We start from the raw sequence: 14,650 nt of genomic DNA, 5'->3' as shown, positions 1-14,650 counted from the left end.
AAACCCCCGACCGCGACATAGTGGACTGATTTTTATGAAACATGGCTAAGACCACTCCCGACTAACTCAGCTTTCAAACAAAAGAAACTAAATCGAAATCGGTTCATCCGTTCGGGAGCTACGATGCCACAGACAGACACACACACAGACAGACAGACAAACAGACAGACACACACACAGACAGACACGTCAAACTTATAACACCCCGTCGTTTTTGTGTCGGGGGTTAAAAACGACTTTCAACCGTTTCCACGATGTGTTAAAGATTCACGTTTCGGCAAAACGCTTAACCCAGAAAGTCGAGTGGACAGGTTAATCGTCCGTGGAGGCTCGTGGGCGCGAGTGTCCTCAGCACTCGAGGTAGTCTCGAGAGGCATTAGAATGACGTGTAATCTACTCGCCCTCACCTCCGACAGTATTACAATCTGCGTTACACTTTATGTTGAACTGACCTACATTTTCGAACCTTTATCAGAGTGTATTAATGTCACAGTGACGCTTTATCAAACGAATTGCCGAAATAGTTTTACCTAACTCAATTACGTCTAGATAGCGAAAGGTTTTGGTAGGCTGTTGTGATACTGATAACAGATATGACCTTTATTACCGTCCTATTGGTTACGTCAGAGTATCAGTTTTCTTATCGCAATGAAAGCAAGTCGTAGCGTGGAGAATCGATGCGGGTTGGAAGTTACTTAATCGATTATGTTTCAGTTTTGTACAAATCGGAATGTCGGAGTGAAGGCCCTAAAACTCTGAGTGATACAAATGAGCGTGTGCCATGTGAAGACAAATATTACCTTGACTTAAGAACTCTGATTGCCCAATTTAATTTCTGATTAAACAATATCCAAAATTCACACCCATCCGCGAGGTTTATTCATTTGGACATTCACGATTATTAATGTTGGCATTGACGAGCGATGTATTTCATTAGATACTGAGTGCCAAATGATAATACTTGATGCTCCTCAAGACGTTCTCGAGCTTGTCTTGTTTATGTTAGGGTATGTATTCCTATACTGCCGACAGTTTAATGGGCAAACACACGTGTAGGCTACGTTTGTATTGGTTTTATGACACGGTGACAAAAGATAACAGCGTGCAGCGGTTGTTCAGTGCCTTAAGATTTATAGAGTGCAATAGAGCATCGGTAATTTGTCGGAAGGTCGATTAGAGAACGAGGAATGTGCTCACGTACCTAGTGAGATTGTGCAACCGCATTCGCTACCGAGTACTTTTACAGTTTCTTTAACAAGTTTGGCGCGCTGTGGGCTTCTAATGGACATCCCACGGTATAGTTTCAAACTACTTGGCGCCACGCCGCGGGCCGCACCAACTTGCACACAAAGTGGCTACTTTTTATCGCCCCCTAAAGAAAATTGCCATCACGAGGGCCCGGAGTGGCCGCCCCACATTGTTTACTTTTAGCGTATTTACGACTTGATAATAAATTCGGTTTAATTGTTCGACTTTATAGCCCAACGTCTTGCCCTATTTCATTGATTCTTTAGGCCGGCCCGAATCTACTGATTTATTGCGTTTGAAAGTTAGATCTTTAGTATTTATTAGCTGTTGGTTCGACTTGATGCAAGACTCGCCTTTTCCTTATCCCGTGCGAATGATACAACCTATTTACAAACTGTTTCTCTCCACAATGTTAGATGAATCGAACAAGTTCTAGATAAACAACGCGCAGATTCTTCGAGACAATACGATACAAAGTTTTCTGTTATATCACATCGTACGCCACATTACAAATGCTGGACCGGGTTCGTTTTGGAATGAATTACAATTTTGATGAGCTAGTTCATTACCAATTCTAAAGCCGGTCGGCGCTCGCGCAGCCGGTGCGAGTATCGACGCTAACGACGTCTATAGATAGTCGCCGATAACCCCGCGACGAGCGACGATTGATCGCTGTGACACTAGCCTACTACGAACGAGCGATTACACTTGTGGTTCGCACGCACTTGCGCTATTTTATACGTAAGCTCGCCCCTTCACATAGCGATTTGTTCGCACCACCGTGGCCGTCTAGATTTACAGAACATGCTAACGTAAACGACCTTTGATGACCTAACCTACACTATCGCGTGTACTAAATACGCGTATGATAATTTTGTAATTCTCTAACTTTTTTTTTCGAGATAAAGAGTGAACTTTATATTCGCATTTGTACCTTTGTAGTTTAATATTACAATATTATATTTCCATTGTTTCCTGGAATTGTTTGCAGAACAATCCCTCAAGTTGTTTTAGTCCCCTTTGACCACTTTAAGACAAACGACAATTGTTCAGATAAAGTTTTTTCGCAGTGCGGCGGGAAATTGAACGCCGTTAAATAACGATATTAGTTGAGCTCCTCCCGCTGAAGGCTGATGGCGCCCCGCGCGACCCCCTGCTCTCCTCGCTTGACCTGCTCCTACTTCTACTCCGTACGGACTCCTAATGTTTCAGTATAACAACTTATGTTTAATGCATCCAAAAATGTACCTACCTCAACAAATTTACAACAAAGCTTTGTGTGTACTGAACCACAGAAAAGCTACGGCATAATAAAGTAAATTGTTATCGTCTTTTCAAATAGAAATGTTTATTCCATGAATAAATTAAACCTGAAGTTATCGATAAAACTTCAAGTTCCTTCTGCACAAACGAGGTTAAAGTCCAGAGACATTGAGCGAGTTTCTCTCGCTTTCATCCCCCTTTGTACTAGACCTTACTAATTGATTTCTTCAGAGTTCAAACGGCCTGCAAAAGTTTTAAGCGAAGCGAATACTTCGAGCAGAATTTTCAACAAAAATTGAAGTCAGAAAATCGAGCAACGTTGTCCTCTTCGTGGAATAAAGCGTTGATTTTATTTCCATGAAATTGTTCAGTGCCGAGAGAAACCAGCGAATAGATAACACAGCGATGTTTATTAAGGGAAAATGCAAGTTGAAAGGCATTGTTAGCGAGGACTTTCATAGTTGTGACGGGTGCCGTCAGGCGGAGACAGGTGCTCGGCTGAAAGGCTGAATGCAGGCTGCAGCTCGGCCGAAAAGCCTTATGTCTTTACGAACGGTGTAGGCCATACGCTGTTCGGGCTAGCGCAGCCGTAGTGCAGCACGTGTTAATGGCGCCCTCGGCGCTGATTACTTTCTCCGCGGCAAGTTCTAGGTTTCTAGATTACTGGAACGGTGTGGAACTAATGCGTTACATAATGTATCTGACGTTACGCTCGTGAGAAATGTGTGAATGTGAATGCTAAGATTGCTAAGCGAACGAATGAAGAAGCCACTCATTGTCAGACGTCACGTAATGTATAATGGATTGTAATGAAGAAGTCATTGTTTCTGTGTCTGTATTTATTTATTTAAAATATAAAATGTTGCATATTCACGTCTCAAATATTTTACGTAACTCTTGCTGAATTATACACTTTCAAGTCTTCCGTATGTCACAGCGTATTTTACCTTAAGACGCTACAGGAGGGGTCAATTCTCCATACAATCGCTCTCGACTATTTCCTCCCTGGTTTTTGAAGATAGAGCAATGATTTTTTCAACACAGATTATTATTTATTTTTCTACTCCCGAACTGTTATTCATCATTTACAGGGTCGTGCATTAATCTTTAAAACCCTACATAAAAGTCTATTTCGCAAAGCCAGCCCCCGCCGGCTACCGCGGCATGCGCGCAGTAACGAAAAAGTTGAAAACGCATTGTTTGGCTCTGTAACCATGGCAACGCATTGTTATAACGTTTAATACAGGAAACAGTGTGAATTTAAAACTATAACGGAACACTAGTATATTAAACTAGAATTCTCAAATTGAAAGGGGGCTCCTTTCCATTTTAATATTTTCACTCCTGTAGCGTCCTAATAAAGTTAGCTGGGATCTGGGATATTTATAAGTGAAGCGAAACGTAGAAGGTATTTTATTACTTGTCTGCAGTAATGTATTACTACTTTACTAGACGTCTAACTTACTATTAAACGAAAGAACAAAACCATTATTAAATGCGTAGATAAGCTAGGTAGCCGCAAAAAGCATTAATGTAGAGCGCAATTCGTTTAATGTACGAACATGAAACAGAAGTGTCCATCGCGCTGAGAGCGCAAATGTGAAGCTTAATTGTAGCGTTTGATGGATGTAGGCGGGGCAGCTGTTATTCATGTTGTAATCTTCACGTTCCTCGCAAGAAGATTCCGCGTCTGCAATAATCTATTTGTTGATGTCACAACGATAAATCGTCAAGCTTTTAAGTTTATTTGAAGTTTATCTAGTAATTTATTGTTTTCATCCGTTCACAATATGTATGTATAATCCCCATACGGCACTCGGCTAACGGAAACCAATTTAGATAATCAATCAACAAGGAAAATACGTTATTTTGGTTGCGTAGTTATACTCTCTTTCCTTATAGTTATCTGATTAGGGGTTTCAGTTAGGCGTAGACAGTTGTTATCCCACATTCCGTTTAATCACTTGCGAGTTGTGTCTTGTGTCAAATGCACTCGCCCCATCCAGCTGGAGATCTCGAAGAGCGCAGTCCCAATTCCATTACCATTGTCAAAGCCGTGGCCGGGCCGCGGCCGACGCAGAAACGGGGTCAAACAGGGGACTAGTTCCGATCGCATCCCGACTGCGGGTCCATTCCATCCATCACAGAAGAGCTTTCCTACTGCGTGCATTTGTTCCGGATCTCGAGACCTCGCTACACTGGGTACCCTGACAATTCTCCTAGTTGGAGCTTGTGCTGTCAATGGGAATGCACATCCAGGGCGCTGCGGCGTCGCCTCTCGATTCACTCCGCGTGGGCGGTGCACTAGTTTCTTTGTATCCCTATGTCAGACATTATGCTACGATCTGCTGCTACGATGCGCAGTCGGAGCAAGCAATTAAGTCGGGAAATATAGCTTCGTTACACAACTCCCTTTGATACTACGCTCAGTGTTTTTTTGAATGTTTGTTTTTGTTTTTTATTATAATGTTATCAAATAAATGATGTGTGTCACTGAAACTAGCTCACGTGCTATAGATCCAAATAGCGCCAATGTCATCTCGTGCCAGTGCCATTGAGCATGCAAATATCGGGCCGTTGCGGCTGCGTTGCAACTATTTCTGGCACAGACTTTCGACGTTTGAAGTGTGCTCCACTGTCGATTTAGAGGAAATATGGACGGAGTAGAGCGGTCGGTGACTCGCAAATATTCATATGCTGACTATTAGAATTTTCGCTAGCATTTTATTCGTGGTATCAACGTCTTTCCGAACATGCACGGTCATTCGAGCATCGATTTTTCAACATTGTAATTTTCTTCTTCGTCGAGTATCAGCTCTTTAATTTACTGATCAATTTATCATTATAGTTTCAGTGTTGTTTTCGAGGTCATCTCTTTGCTTGATATTAAATATGAATTCATTATTTATCCCGTGGAAATTATGTCGATATCGTTGTATGTATTTATATAATTTCAGTTTATTTAGGTATATTTAAATGCCGTTTCTATTTTGGGATAACTGCGCAAATCGACAGTTCCGTTTTAGAATGAGTGGCGTCATTCCTGCTAAGAACTGAGATGAACACATTACCTGTGGGCAACGCCCACCGTAGTCAAATAGCTATGTAAACAAAACAAACAAAATGACACTACGGTCCTTAAATACGGTCTCCCAAATCTAACCATTTTTTCCAGTAGTTTACTACCTCACTGATATTATTTATTGCTACCATACCATCGCTAAACGACAATTGTAAAGGCCTCGCGCGTTCACATCTGCTGAAATGTCTATTACACAAGCATCTATCGCTAAACGCTCACATGTATTGGACTCATCGCACCGAGGAGTGGTAACCACAAATAGGCCAATTTGTATCGATTCAACTCACCTCTGAATTGACTCACTCATTCAAGCTGGCAGTAATTCGCACTTCACTCTGTGGCTCTTTTGGTTCTTGACATCAGCCAACTGCCTGTACTATCGCTTCGATTCCTCGCTCTTGTACCATACCAGGCCGAACCGAACCTATTTGAAATCACAAATCTCGAACACCAAAGGTCACTGTAAAGAGCCTAAGTATCAATCATATTGAATATACCGCCGGAAAGTTTTCATAAATGCGAAAACCCTCGTGGAAAAATGCGTAAACGTTCCATTCTCAAAATATAGACCTCTATTTATCAAGAACTAGATTTTGCCCGTGGCTTCGCTCGCGTTAGAAAGAGACAAACGTAGCCCATGTCACTCTCCATCCCTACAACTATCTCCACTTCAAAAATTACGACAATTCGTCGCTCTGTTTTGCCGTGAAGGGCGGACAAACAAACAGACACACACACTTTCCCATTTATAATATTAGTATGGATTTTTCGAAACATATTTCAACTTTATGAAAACTTTTCGAAACTTGTACATCTGTAATCAATCGCCGTTATATTTGAGTAGTCTGGTGTTGGGCGGGAATTTCAAAGAACGTGGTATCATAGAAAGGGGGGTCTCCATCATTGATCAAGACAAAAGCACCATTATTCATCTAAGCTTCAACTCTGGGATACTGTGTTATCTTAATTAAATCGGTATGCAATTAAAAATGTGCTGCGTTTTAGTTTTAACGTTCAGTCCCTTTCTTTAATGTTGTTTGAAGTAAAACGCAGAGGCGGGTTTACGGGCTTCCACTGTGTCTGTATAATTCAAGATAAAGTACTCTTTGCAGTCTTTGTTGCTCTTAATAACTTTCATCATTGCACCGTCTTTGCGTGAATTGAAATAACTTTTTCAAAATGTTATGATCTTATGATTCAGAGAGCGTATCCCCGAACCCATCTATAACAATCTGTCATTAAATTACGTAGAATCTCGGACTAGATTCGATGCCATTGAATATGAATATCGCGGATTTGAAAAAGTTACTCGTGAATTGATTACAACGTGCTTTCAGAATTATTGGTTATTCAACAGACGGGCGTGTATAAAGTTTATGAAAAACGATAAATATTAAAACTAAACTATTTACCTACTAAAGTTATTTGTTACTGTCGAAATACTTAGAAAAACATTAATATTAAAATCTAAAATACGAGAAACGTTCAAGGCAACTAGATGACCTTTTGTTATTAATGTTATCTTAAAACCTTAAAGCATGCATCGAATAACCAATAAACTGTGCACACAAATGAATCACCAGGCAATTAATTATAGATTCTACACAAACGCGAAACGTGTTCTTTTGATATACCAATATTTACGGAAAATACTGTACGTCTGTGATTTTTCATTTTTATTGTTATTCAAATGAACTCCGTCTGTTTAGATGCAAAGCAATGATGGAATAGAAAGAAATGAAACTATTATCAATTATCATTGTGTTTCTATGCCCTTCCAAAGGTCACAAAGGTCATACTTCAATATAAAAATGTTTAAAAAATAAAAGGGCGTCTAGATCTAGTTACTTCGTCGGTAGCTTTCATAAATTCAAGATATACAAATGTCCTTCCGAGTTCCTTTAAAATTTTCAAAGAACAAATTCAATCATAATTTAACCTCCACATGGAATTAAAATATTGTAAAAAAGAATAGGCCTAACGCTTTATCGCAGCCATAACTTTCAACACAAAAGTTTACTACAAAATAACACAGTATCCCTCCTCCATAGACCGTGTCTGACTTGACGTTATGTCCTCAGCAGTGGAGCCGACGTACCACTTCAAGGTGCTGGTGCCGTCCATGGTGGCGGGCGCCATCATCGGCAAGGGCGGCGAGACCATCGCGCAGCTGCAGAAGGACACCGGCGCGAGGGTCAAGATGAGCAAGTCCCACGACTTTTACCCTGGTGAGTGCTTTGCAGCCAGCCTCTCTTCGCTCTTGCTCGGCCGATAGAGAGATTGAATAAAATTTAGATCTTTCGCGGTAGATCTTCAGATAGATTAGTAGTAGAAATTGTTATGCGGACACAGTGCTTTATTGAAAGAAATAATACGTTTGCTTATAGCACTATAATCGGACTATCGATTATTTCGAATAGCATATCTTTCTTTTATTTTGTTTTCATCACATTTGCTGTTTAAAGGTCTCATTGCGTCTACGTGTACTGAAGAATAATGTACTATTTTATTCCCAAGGTAGTAATGGATTTAATTTTAAAAATTGATACAATCCGTAAAATTAATACAATACTTCAGGCAAAGGATGTTTCAATCAGCCAAGGATTTTTTTACACAACTAAAATTTGACTATTAAGCTATAAAAAATATTATACGCTATGAAAAATGCATTTTATTTATGTTTTACAATAATTTCAGTGTGTTTTACATTTATTTTGTAAATTTCACGTAGATAAATCGTTACAATTTGCAATCTGGCAGGAAATTGTGACGGCCATCTCGATTTGCGCTTGACGGCGTTGCCATAGCAACAGGCAGTACAACACCGCCATTCCTTGAAGGTTTTGCCTTATGATTTTTTTTCTCTGTGTTTTCCTCTCAAATGTGATGAAAAATATTGTATATAACTCAGGAGGTAAGGATTTTGTAAACTCGTGTCTATAAATCTCTCTCCAGCCTGCGGCTGTCGCGAGTTATTAACACTCGTTGACAAACTCCCCCTTACCTCCCTTGTTGCACAATATGTATACTATTTTTACATTTGTCCGTGGCACCCCCGTAAAATGATAAGACGACTCGAAATTACACATTGACTCATTAGGATAACTTTTTATTCGCTACCAGCAAGCTCGTTTCTACCAAACGTTGCCAGGCATGCCTGATGCTGATGTCGCCTTATCAAGCTTATGCCTAACTGCGTGGGGGTCTATATTAGCATATGTATACCTAGTAGCCTTTTAAAGCACGGCCCGACCTACATTCTCTTTTCACTCTAATTAAAACAGCGTGATGCAGCTAAAATATCATACGCACACCTAGAGATATCCATTATATGCTTAATCCTTTCAGTCCGAGGCCACGATACGATATAATGGATTAACGCCCAGTATTGACCGCGGCGTGGTGCCTATAGCCTAGCCAATTTCTGAATAACCGGGTCGAAGTACTAAATTCTCCTATCACTTTCCGGCGTGACTTCCCGTAGTTAAAATAATGTCCCCATTCCGACAACAATACCTGTCCCTGCGCCACAATGCCGTAATAAGAATATTCAAACTAATCCCAGTCTGAGCTCCCTCCGGCGACATTGTGACTACTCTTTTATACTTTATCATTTCTATAGCGACCGTATTGAAATATTCATGGACAAGTTTCCTTCAATTTATGTGGCTTTAAGCGAGTCTGTGTATTAGATATCTCTTGGGAATTGTATTCGATTCTGAATACACAAGCTTCTTTAAGAAAAAAATCTCGGTAAATAACTGAAATAAATACCTTATGATTTGACAAGCTTGTTATTGTTACTACGTTAGAAACACATTACTCCGGGTTTTGACGTAACGTTAATATTAACCGTGCTATGACAACTGCAGCACAGCACGGTAATGTATTTAAACCGAAGTATCCCAAAGTCATTTACAACAATTATGCTGGTTAACAATGAAATGAACTTGAGTGATGATTTAGAGATTGTTTTCAAAATGATTAATATGAACGCAATGATATCATTGACTACAGAGTCAATTATACTGCTCACGAGCAGGGACCGGAACCGCTTACCATAACCGGGGTTTTTCATAGGCTTATTTTAGAAGTTGTTTTAAAAACCCCAACCATAATGGTAACCTTTTGTAAGGGTGACTGTTTGATAGGGTAAGCCTATCTGATACAGTTAACTTAATTAACCTCTAACGAAAACAAAACCCAGTCTTAAAGGTTACCCTATCATTTTAGTTATTAAACCGTTTAAGCAACTTTAATCTCTGCGCACATTGAAATTCAACTTATTATTGAATAACCATAGCGAGTACCAGCTCATACGTATCGTCTCTAAACAAGTTTATGTCGATTCAAATAACGTAGTTTTATGTCGATTCAAACAATATTGGACTTTAAAACCTTACACTAAAATTTAAAACATAACTGACCTGAATTATCATAGTGTGTTTTGGCATTGAATGCATTCGTAGCGCGCGCCGGGTCGTTCTATTGTTTATCTATCTTACCTGTGCGTTTCCGAACAATTCTAGTTTTAGCTTTTTATAAAGATCAAGCTTTTGTTTGGCCGTCGGACCATCTCAGCAAAGACGCTCATACTCGAGAGCAAATTTTAGTAAAGAACTAACTAAAAAAAATATTGTGAAAGAACAAAGCAAATAATTATATCGATATCTTACGATTAGATAATTGAAAACATCTTCTCAATTGGGCTTTGTTAAAAATGTCAAAATAGCTATTTATGCAACAAGTGCGGAAAGTAGGTGATTTCTGATGAGTGTCATATAAGCCGAAAGCCGATACGAGTCGGAATTTCGGAAATCATCTTTGCGCACATGTTTCAAAGTTTTCAAACAATGCTTTACTTTGCATTGTGCGAGTAAATAAAAAAACATAATAAGACAAAATACTTTAGTAATTATTAAAATTAAAAGTTATGTTAGTACAATTTTCGAATTTGAAAGACATTGGTTTTATGGGACTTATAATAGTAAAGTTCAAAATAAAATAAAAAAATTGAAAATTAAAAAGCACTAGTGCAGAAAAGTATTACTTTCCACACGATTTTTATGGGACTGATAGTGAAGTTAAAGTTAAGTTTAACTTCACTATCAGTCCCAGTCATCAGTTAAGTTAAAGTTAAAAGCAAAATAAAAAAAAATGTTAAAAGCACCAGTGAATTGAATATTGTGGAAAAGTACCTACTTCTTTCCGCACAATTTTGCTTCATAGAAAACGCACTTTTCGAGCACATACATTCTAATAGCTATTTTTATGGGACTAATAGTGAAGTTCAAAATTTAAAGAAAAATGAAAAGTAAAAAGCACTAGTGCGGAAAAGTACTTTCCGCACGATTTTGCTTCATAGAAAACGCACTTTTCGAGCACATACAGTGCTATTTTTATGGGACTGATAGAGAAGTAACAAATTAAAAAAAAAGTAAAAAGCACTAGTACGGAAAAGTACTACTTTCCGCACGATTTTTCTGTGATAGACAGTGAAGTTCAAAATTAAAAAAAAATTAAAAGTAAAAAGCACTAGTGACTAGTGCGGAAAAGTAGGTACTACTATCCGCACAATTTTGCTTCATAGAATACGCACTTTTCGAGCACATACATTGTAATAGCTATTTTTATGGGACTGATAGTGAAGTCCAAAATAAAATAAAAAATTAAAAGTAAAAAGTACCAGTGCCTAAAAGTACTCTACTTTCCGCACGATCTTACTTTATGGAAAACGCACTTTTGTAATAGCTAGTTTTATGGGACTGATAGTGAAGTTCAAAATTAAAAGTAAAAAACACTAGTGCGGAAAAGTACTACTTTCCGCACGATTTTCCGGGGACGGATAGTGAAGTTCAAAATGTAAAAAAAAAAGAAAAGTAAAAAGCACTAGTGTGGAAAAGTATTATTTTCCGCACGATTTTGTTTCATAGGAAACGCACTTCTCGAGCACGCATACATTATAATAGCTATTTTTATGAGACTCATAGCGAAGTTCATAATAAAAAAAAAATTAAAGTAAAAAGCACTAGTTTGAAAAAGTACTACTTTCCACACGATTTTTCTGGGACGTATAGTGAAGTTCAAAATTTAAAAACATTTGAAAAGTAAAAAGCGCTAGTGCGGAAAAGTACCTACTACTTTCCGCACAATGTTGCTACATAGAAATCGCACTTTCCGAGCACATACATTATAATAGCTATTTTTACGGGACTGATAGCGAAGTTCATAATTAAAAAAAAAATTAAAACCCTAGTGCGAAAATGTACAACTTTCCGAACGATTTTTCTGGGACGGATGGTGGCCTTCAAAATTTAAATAAAATTGGAATGTAAAAAACACTAGTGCGGAAAAGTATTACTTTCCGCATGATTTTGTTTTATAGAAAACGCACTTTTCGAGCACATACATTGTTATAGCTATTTTTAACCCCCGACGCAAAAACGAAGGGGTGTTATAAGTTTGACGTGTCTGTCTGTCTGTCTGTCTGTCTGTCTGTCTGTCTGTCTGTCTGTCTGTCTGTCTGTCTGTCTGTCTGTCTGTCTGTCTGTTTGTCTGTGTGTGTGTCTGTCTGTGGCATCGTAGCTCTCGAACGGATGAACCGATTTTGATTTAGTTTTTTTTGTTTGAAAGCTGAATTAGTCGGGAGTGTTCTTAGCCATGTTTGATGGTAATCGGTCCACTATGTCGGAGGTTTTTCAAAATTTTAATTAGTTTTTTTTTTAATAAAAAAAAATTACAATGGTATGTGGCTGATTCTTAGCGGCCCGAAATGTATTACAAAAACACCTAAATACTATTTTTTTCAGCCTTCTAGCTCAAAAAATAAAGATTTTACACCCGGGTTAGATTTTTTTGAAAAAAATTTTTATCCAAATCGGTCCAAAAAAATGTCTAAATATACGGAAATATAAAATTCGTGTGGCACTATTGTGCCACCGAAAGCCCAAATCTGAAGTCCATTTTGGTCTATCTCTTATCGTTTCCGAGATATAACGTCTTGAAAGTACGAAATGTACTAAACTTCTACTATTTGTTTGTGAAATCGTTGCTATCACATTCCATCAGGCGCTCATGACTAAATTGTATGGAAGAGTCGAAATCCGACTCGCACTTGACCAATTATCGTAGAAAGTTGTGTTTCGACACTTTCGACGTAAAACGATGAGGTGTTATAAGTTTGACGTGTCTATCTGTCTGTGTGTGTGTGTGTGTGTGTGTGTGTGTGTGTGTGTGTGTGTGTGTGTGTGTGTGTGTGTGTGTGTGTGTGTGTATGTGTGTGTCTGTCTGTGGCATCGCATCGTGTCGTAGCTCCTGAACGGATCTACCGATTTTGATTAATTTTTTTGTTTATAAAAGGTGAATTAGTCGAGTGTTTTTATTTATATTAGCTGTAGGTGAGGGCCTTTCTTCCCGTGGGAGAAGGCGACTGTGGGATGTGGGTTAAATTGTGGCGTAGGCGAGAGGCTGGCAACCTGTCACTGCAATGTCACAGTTTCGTTTTCTTTCAACCCCTTATTTGCCAACAGTGGCACTGAAACCTGAGTAGTTTCATGTGCTCTGCCTACCCCTTCATGGGACACAGGCGTGATTGTATGTATATGTAGCTGTAGGTGATGGCCGCTGGTCCAAGATGGTCGCCGCCACAAAAAAAAATATTTATTTATTATGGATTACAGAGGCAAGCATGATCGCGCGATAAATGATAAAACCAGCAGGGTTAGCACATGATTGCCGCGAGAGTATGTCACCGCGAGATAGACTACCGGTTCTTATGTCATTAATACAATTACGACAAAGACGTGTCATCTCATCTATCTCGCGGCGACATACTCTCGCGGCAATCATGTGCTAGGCCTAAAGGGGCGGCTCATTCTGCGATTCTATCGCCGCGCTACATGTATATGGCGGCGGCCGCGAGTTTCGCGGCCCGTTCACTGGTGACGACCTTCACGCGGCGCAATAGAATTCTATGTCGGCTGCTCGCGTGCGGTCTGGCCCCAATTTCATATAGGTGACAGGTGCGACAATTGTCACAAAATATTACATATGTAGAATTCTTGGTTTCACCACGCTGACAGGTGCGACAATTGTAGAATACAATTGTCACGACTAACCATAGGGATAAATGTATCAAATTATGAATAGTAGTTGACTCAAATGGCAATAAGTAAATTTATTTAATGGATATTTCTATGTTTATTCATTACCTAAATCCTCTCCCACCATTATATAATTTTCTTCGGTAACATTATTTATGTGTATCAAGTAGGCATTGGTTATGTGTTAGTATTTTGTTTCAAAAACAATATTGCAGTATGGATATAATAAGAAAGATGACTATCTTAAAATTGATTTCCGACCGCAAATTCGTGTTATTTGATAAATTTGATAACAAATTAATATCCGCAATGAAAGTTAATACTTAAATATAAAGGAATTGCTCAACGTTTGATTGAAACGGGTGTATGGCAAAGAAATAGAAATATCTAAGATATATACCTAACTTGGCACTATAGGTACTAAGTATTTAATAAGTTTGAATTATTAAGATATATAAAATTTATTTCTAATAAACGTGAATAAAAGAAGAAAAAGTAAAAACATTGACCATTACTACAATAAAAATATACAAATAACAAATTAAACAAACTAAAACTATTCTAAACTAATAGTTAAAATGCTTAACTAAACTAAAAATATTCTAATAAACTAATAGTTAAAATGCTTAACTAAACTAAAAATATTTGAATTTGGAATTCGGTGTACCTAAATACGAAGGTAACTCGTTCATTTAAAAAAGCTCAAATTAATTTAAGGGTATTTGTATAAAATGATATTAATGATAGCTATTTAGGTACATAGGTATGTAGTATTTTTTATGATACATAAGTTTAAAAACACAATTTAGTATAATAATATGTATTAACGCAGAGAAATCTCAAAAATATACCTAAGTACTAATAATGTTACGAAGGGGCCAATAGCGTTTACTAACAGCAACACTCTTTAACTAATCATCGGTAGGCTTTATGCCCTTGTAATAAAAATAAATTG

At 38.3% G+C, this 14,650-nt stretch overlaps 1 protein-coding gene across 1 annotated transcript in view; it reads left to right on the top strand.

The window, feature by feature from the left end:
- Positions 1-14,650, top strand: part of LOC125232954 (RNA-binding protein Pasilla) — a 95,825-nt gene that overhangs the window by 12,198 nt on the left and 68,977 nt on the right. Inside the window, 1 exon segment of the mRNA XM_048138807.1 lies at positions 7,675-7,821. Coding sequence (XP_047994764.1) covers positions 7,675-7,821 — 147 coding nt within the window.

The sequence above is a fragment of the Leguminivora glycinivorella genome, chromosome 13 (genome assembly GCF_023078275.1).
Source record: "Leguminivora glycinivorella isolate SPB_JAAS2020 chromosome 13, LegGlyc_1.1, whole genome shotgun sequence".
In the NCBI taxonomy this organism is placed as follows: Eukaryota; Metazoa; Arthropoda; class Insecta; order Lepidoptera; family Tortricidae; genus Leguminivora; species Leguminivora glycinivorella.
Note: the sequence above shows the minus strand (reverse complement) of the source record. Positions and strands in the feature narration are given on the sequence as shown.